Source organism: Ursus arctos, unplaced genomic scaffold (genome assembly GCF_023065955.2).
Source record: "Ursus arctos isolate Adak ecotype North America unplaced genomic scaffold, UrsArc2.0 scaffold_34, whole genome shotgun sequence".
NCBI classification, from domain to species: Eukaryota; Metazoa; Chordata; class Mammalia; order Carnivora; family Ursidae; genus Ursus; species Ursus arctos.
The window spans coordinates 21187550-21194746 of record NW_026623030.1 but is presented as its reverse complement, the minus strand read 5'-3'; the positions used below and the strand labels follow the sequence as shown (position 1 = coordinate 21194746).

At 55.9% G+C, this 7197-nt stretch overlaps 1 protein-coding gene across 1 annotated transcript; it reads left to right on the top strand.

Moving 5' to 3' along the window:
- The first annotated feature begins 1041 nt into the window (after positions 1–1041).
- Positions 1042–6932, top strand: CFAP73 (cilia and flagella associated protein 73). Its single transcript, XM_026514921.4, has 7 exons — positions 1042–1261; positions 2591–2696; positions 3517–3621; positions 3959–4159; positions 4606–4827; positions 5136–5294; positions 6852–6932. The coding sequence occupies exons 1-7, from the start codon at positions 1206–1208 to the stop codon at positions 6930–6932; spliced, it is 930 nt and encodes a 309-aa protein (XP_026370706.1). The 5' UTR covers positions 1042–1205.
- The last annotated feature ends 265 nt before the right edge of the window (positions 6933–7197 follow it).

Sequence of the window (7197 nt, the reverse complement as noted above, 5' to 3'; positions counted from 1 at the left end):
GGCTGTGGTGGTGGTTACGTGACTTCACGCATTTACCAAAACCCATAGAACCGAATGTAAAAAAGAAATGAATTTTACATTATGTAAATTATACCTCAGTATTTTTAAATCAAGAAAAAATTAGGTCGTGTATCTTATAACTTCACATCAATTTATGCAGAAGGATATATGGGCAATTTAATGCAACATGCTCAAAGAGGAAAATGTATATTATTTTTGCTCCTTTCTAAAAATATGCTCTAACAAAATGCTTAGGAGTTGTTTTTAGCAATGTAAGCATTATAAGTATAGTTTTTTCCCTAATGGTGTTATTCTACAATAAGAAAATGCATTTCTTGACATGAAAAAAATTATTTAAAACAGGAAACTAAAACGATAGAAAGCAAAGATGATGAGATGCTAGGGTGTGTTATTTCTGGGTGGAGGACCCAGGGGTATTACTCTGGGCATTTTTCCCTAATACCATCCCCTGGAGTGCTGTTCTAAGAATTAAATTGCTATTATATAGACAGTGCTTGGCACAGTGTCTGAGCCACAGTAAGGGCCCAAAGTATGTCAGCTCCTCCCCTCCCCTATTCTCCAAATCTAGATCATGGGTCCCTTCCAAGCTGGTCTCCACTGGGTGGTGCTAATCTCCCTCACCGGGCTGGGGGCTCCATGAGACTTGGCCAGGGTAGCCCCATCCCCAGCAAAGGGAGTTGACCTTCAGTGAGCTGCAACATAGTAGGCCCTCAGCATCTTGCCAGGGAGTGAATGATCCTGCCCAGGACCTGGCAAACAGTGGGCGCCCAATAAGTATTCTTTTGAACGGGACAACTGAGCATGCAGCCATGATAGAGGCGTTCCATCCCACCCATCCAGAAAGGGGCTTGACCAGACGTGGGGCGCCAAGAAGGTAAATTTTTGGCTGAGGGACCCACCTCCTCCTCGCTGCACCCCAGTTTAGACTGGGAGTTAAAGCCGCCTCTGGAAGGGGCAGAGCCTGCTCCCTCCCTCTGCCTCCCAGGATGGATGCCCCAGGCCTCAGGCAGGCAACGGAATGTTGTGTGGTTGGTTGCCCTGGCAACCAAAGCCTGCTAGGTGGCTGACTTCTTAGAGCACAGAGCTCGCCGCCTGCTGCCCTCCATCTGAAACCCCCAGGGCCTCCGGAGCTCGTGCAAGACTCCAGGCTGGTGGAAAGAAAGCCCGGGGCAATTGCAAGGAAGATGGCCGTGCCCTGGGAGGAATATTTCCAACTGGCCTTGCAAGAGAAAATGCCCAAGTGAGTGCTTCAGAACAGCAGGGAAGGGTGGAAGGGGGGAAGAAGTGGGTGGGATGACCCATGCCTTCCCCTTGCCTGTGGCACCCTGCTTCCTTCTGCAGTTCCTGGTGGCGGATTACTGTCCCCACTTCCCAGAGGGAGAAACTGAGGCTCAGAGGAAAGTGGTCTCTGGGCTAGTTAGGGCAGAGCTAGTTAGGGCAGAGCTGGGGGGCCAGCCCAGGCCTCTCTTCTGGTCCTGATCCCCACCCCGGGCTGACGTCCAGCTGAGATTAAATCGTTTGGACTGAGGGGGAAAGGAATTCTGTGAACTCGTGCTCCCCTCTTCCTGCGAACTCTGCATTTTCAAGGAGGAGTGGAGGAAGCTTGTCGGGGGCCTGCTTTGTGCTCTACAGCGACAGAGAGTCCCAAGCTCAGTACTGGGAATGCCCTGCTGGACAGAATGTTCAAGCAACCCTTCTGCTCTCTACACAGCACCGTGGAGGGCTGTGTGCAACTCCCCTTCCCCCAACACACACCCCAGCTAGACTCCAGATCCCAGCCTCCTCCTGGAGCCCCCGCAGGGAGGTCTAGGGGAGGTCTAACAGCCTTCCAGCCACAGCTTGGCCACAGCAAGGAGCTGACCTCCCCTGTGCCCCATTTAGCCTTCCACCAGCACCTTCCTTCCAGTTCACCTGGAGTTCACCGCGCCCCCCCAACCCCGTCACTGCACCAACCAACTGTGCTCTCAAACTGCAGCGTGACCACCCTCCTCACCCCTCCCCTACAACCACCTGACCAGAACCAAACCCCATTACCATCTCCTGCAGCTGCCCTGCCTCTCTTATGGTCCTCGCCCCCCACAGCAGCCTCAAGTGTCTTCTACAAACCAAGGTCTTTCTCTTGGAGCCTTGGCATTGGCTGTTCCCTGCAGGTATCCACGCGCTCACTCCCTCTTGCCCTTCCAGTCTCTGCCCAGATGACCTCAGGTCTCCTCGGAGACTTTTTCACCTCCCCATTGAAAGATGTCCTTTTGCCTGCTTAATGACCTACCATGTCCTAGCATTATTTATTGTTTGCTAGCTTTGTTTTCTGTGGCCCCCCAGCAGAACGCCGGCTTCTGGAAGGTGGGGATTTTTGTCTGCCTTGATCACATCTGCAGCAGCCCCCCCGCCCCCGCCCGTCCTAGAAAGGTGCCTGGCACAGTGCAGTTGCTCAGTATAATTTGTTGAATGAGTGAACAATTCAATAGCTAGTATATGGCTAATGGGGGCATTTTAGGCACTAGTGGAGAGTCTGGGGGCCCTGACTCTTGCCTCCTTTATCCCCACCTCCCCCTTGGAGCCCCTCCAGGAAGATCCCAGAGCAAAATGTGGACCACCTCCCACCAGTGCTGCGCCTCCTGGAGAAGAGGCAGGAGCTGGTGGATGCAGACCGGGCTCTGCAGGCCCAAAAGGAGGTGAGCCTCCACTGCAGTCCCTGAGATTTTGGGGGACCCCAGGCAAAAAAAAAAAAAAAAGATGGTGAGCAGGGGTTGCGAAGTGATAGAACCAACTTATTAGCTACAGGGTCGGAGACAGGTCATTTCATCACTCGGAACCTTGGGTTCCTCATCAGTGATCAAATGAGGATCAAATGAGATCAGCTGGTGCAAATAAATGTGCACTGAGCACCTACTATGTGCACCACACTGCACCGGGATCTAGAAATCTCGCCATAGTCCCCGCCCTCATGGGGCTCACGTCTAAAGAAGGAGACAGACAAGTGTCCAGGTAGTGACGGCTATCAGGTGGGGAAGCACTGAGAAGGCTGTGGGAACCCGGAGGAAGCCCATATCTCCACAAAGGGGTGGCCAAGGAGGGCTTCCTGGAGGAAGTCATGTCTGGGGATTGGGGAAGGGCATGTCAGCTAATCCGGCAAAGGGGGTGAGGTGAGGAGGGAGAAGTGGGCAGAGGGAACAGCGCATACAAAGATCGGAAGGCAAGGACAAAACACAGGTGGATGAGTGTCTGGAAGACAGTGTCAGAGGAACGGGGTAAGATGAGGCCAGAAGGAAGAACAGGGACAGCGGCATTCAGGGGCTTCAAGAAGGCATTCAGTCTTCATCACCTGTGGTGGGAGCCACGGCGGCGGGGGGGGGGGGGGGGGTGGGTGTTTGAGCAGGAATGTACTGACAAGATCCAGGACAATAGATGACAGAAGTTAAGTATGAACCCGAAAGCACTGGATAACTTGAACCCCCAAACGCACACACACCCCCACTCCTCACCTCTCCCCAGGTGTTCCAGACCATGATGGCAGCGCAGAAGCAGCGCTGGGAACAGGTGGAACAGAAGGAGCGGGAGCTAAAGGGGTCTTTTGTCCGCTTTGACAAGTTCTTGCAGGTAGGTGGAGACGGCTGGGGGAGGGGAGGCAGGTCACTGGGTCACAAAGTCACCATCCCCTAGGGGCCAGACTTGCATGTGAATTCTAAAAGTGGGCTTCCTAATACAAGAGAGAGTAGTACGAAATACTCACGCACTGCCTGATGCATTGGAGTTTTTTAAAAAGCATGGGGGAGAAGCGAGGGACCAAAACCAGAGATACTGGCTGAATCTGCCCACAGGCCATCTGTTTGCAACCAACCGCGCCGCGTGCCAGTGTTGGGGCAGGTGGAAGCGGTGAGCCCCGCCGGCTTCCAAGTACTGAGGGCAGTCGCCTCCTTTCCATCCGCCTCCCCAGGACACCGAGGCCCGACGCAGCCGCGCACTGCGGAGGGCGGCAGAAGAGCGGCTGCAGGCAAGCCGCCAGGAGGCCGAAGCGCTTCGGCTTCGGGCCCAGCTGGAGGAGCTGCAGCGGGAGCGCGCGCGGCTACAGCGGCGGCTGGAGCGTCTGGAGCCCTGCGCGCGCCTGCTGGGCCAAGTGCTGGAGCAGCTGCCCGAGGTGAGCGCCCTGCCGATGGTTTTGGGCCTCTGGGACGGCTCTGGGTGTTCACTACTGGAGCGCCGCCTGTATGCCAGGTATCACCACTTATTGAGCACTGACTGTATGCCAGGGACAAGGTTTGTCCTTGAACTCTTCCCAACGCCCGGTGAAGTGAGTCCTGCTCTTGTCTACAGCATTTTATAAATGGCGAAACTGTGGCTCACAATGGTAACTTCCTCTCTGGGAGACACAGGCGAAAGGCGGGGGGTGTATCCAGACACTCCATAAATAACAGTGGAATGAAACAATCCGAGGTAGTGAGGCTTGGCTAGGCTTTATGCTGGGGTGGGGAGGGCAGGGGTAGCCCTCATTCCTGGGGTAATGCCCTCCTTTCGCACGTGGGCTAACCGAGGAGGTGCCCGAGGGCCAGGTGGCATGGGGACCCCATCTCGACCCCACCCCAGTTCCAGGAGGTCCCCGAGCTGGTGGCGCGCTTCGACGGCCTGGCCGACATGCAGGAGGCGCTGAGGCTCACGGAGCGCCAGCGGCTGGCCGAGCTGGAGGAGGCGCGCGCGCGCCTGCAGCAGCTGCGGGACGCCGGGCAGGACGAGCTGCTGGGGCAGGGCCAGAGGCGAGCGCAGCTGCTGGAGCGCCTGGAGGCTGCGAGGGAGCGCACGCTGCGCGGGGTACGGCACACTGGGAGGAGGTGGGCACAGGGGACCCCAGCCTCCTATCGCCCGGGACGAGTGCCAGGGTTCATAGGAACAGAAGCGGCAGCGCTTACCCCCAGAGGGGCGTTGGCGGGAACGCGCAAATGCAAGCGTCAGAAAGCGCTTTAGGGCACAGGGGGACGGTCCTAGCGGACGTGACCCCGGGTTTCTGCTTTCCTCTCCCCGAGGCGCCCATGTGCCCCTGACTGGAGGGAAGTGGCGGGGCCCCAGCCCTCCTCAGCCAGCTCCAAGCTTGATCTGGAAGGGGGCGGGGTGTTCTTCAGGAATCCAAGTGGATTGAGATCCAGAACACAGCGGCCGAGAAGACCCTTCTCCTGGGCCGCACTAGAATGGCGGCGCTCAACCTCTTCCAGCTTGTGTGCCAGCACAAGAGGCAGCCCCCCGCCCTGGACATCGAGGACACTGAAGGGCAGCTGGAGCAGGTGCGCTCCCTCCTTACAGCCCCTCCACCCCCCGAACCTTCAGGAACTTCCCCGCGCGGGAAATCTCACCCACTCTGGGTTAAGCATGACCCTCAGTGAGCCGCACAGACGCTGCCCGCACCACAGATGTGGGCTCCATGGCCACTTGGGAACCCTGCCTAGGACGCCTGGGTTGGGTCTCGGCTCCGAGGGGCATCTGGTCTGTGGCCACAAGGAAGTCGGGCTCCTCTCTGGGGCCCAGTGTGCTGATGACACCGCACGTTCATGACAGCAGTCTGTCCTTTGTCCCAGGGTCAGACAGCACAAACAAGTGACAACATCGATGAGAAACCAGGTGGAGACTCACCTTCAATTAATCCCTGAGCCTCTTGCTCCCTGCATGGACAGGCCTCAGCTTCCCTAGGAAGGGAGAGGGTGGGGCTGGGTCCTTCCTTGTCTTTCTGCACAAGTGCATCACAAATGTCACTGTGGACCAAGTCATTCAGGTTTGCAAGGTTGTAGAATGTTTGACATGGGTTATAACGGAAGGAGGGGTTTCTGACTTCGGACGACTCTGTTGCTTCTAATGGGGACCCAAAGCACGGTCCCTTTTACTGAAGAAACACGTAGAAATGCTTGCCTGCCCCTGCCACCCCTGTCCTGTGCCCAACACCCTGGATCCCAACCAAACACCAAGAACTTGGGCCCCGGGAGCCTGCCTTTGTGCCACATGCTGAGTGGGACAGATCTGTGGACATCACTGCTCTCCCAAGTGTGACCCAGTACCCTGAGCCACACAAGATGACACCAGGAGGGACTGAGGCTCAGTATGACAGAGTGGGCAAAAGCCTGTCCCTTTTCAACCGACCCTGATCCTACCAAGGAGAAAGGCTCAGTGCAGGGCGAGTGTGCCTTTAACCCCTATAGTGCTCCCTGGGCCTGGGCCCGGGCCTCACACTCCCTGTAAGCAGCAGCGGCGGGCCAGAACCAGGAGTGCAACTGGGTTTCATGTTCATCATAGTATTTTTCCATTGCCCCGCCAGTTACGACAAGGGGTAACTAATTCTATTTTTGTTAGAAATACAGTTTCCTTCTCAAGTGTTTATTTCAGTGACAAATGTGAAGGGAGGACCCAAGGGTAAGTTGGCCTCAAGTTCTGGCACTTGGCAGTGGGCCCATGGGCATTAAGTTCATATCAATAAGTGTTAATTAAAACGAAATATGGAAGTGTTAACCCATGGAGATGAGAGCAGGTCAAACACCAATGAATATGACTGATCTATTAAAAGGGGGAAAATGAATTAATAGAAGTGAAAATACTCATTTAATTATAATGCAGGTGATAACCAGCTAGGAAACTGAGGGTGTCTGCTCACAGACCATTCAGGAGGCTTGGACTGAGGCTGAAGGACCCAGAACAGCCTAGGGCAGGTTGGCTGGCCCCTGGGAACCACTGTCATCGCTTTTAATAGGGATCTCCACCCCCAACCCCTGCTCTGTGGCATCCTGGGTTGGGGGGGGGGGTGGAACTGGACACTCAGGGGCTGGGATGTGACTGGCTGTGCTGGGGACCCACAGGTGAAGCTGTTCATCCTGGACCTCTCTGCCATGCTGGCCAGTATTCGTCAGGCCGAGCCCACACCTGCCTCCCAGCCCTGACCCAGGTGAGTAGGGGGTCAGGGGGTCCCCCAGAAAAGAGGTGCACATTTCCTGCGGGGTGTGTGCTGAATGGTCCTCACCTTGAGCTCCGAGCGAGATGGGAGGGCCGTGCCCGCTCAGACTGCTGTGGGGAGTAATGGAGGGGCATACAACAAGTACTAAATAAATGTGGGCTATGTCCTTCATCCAATCCCTCATCCACCACATGGCCTGGGCCAGGTCCTCCCTCCCAGGGGAGTTATGGCATTAAACAAGCCAATGTGTG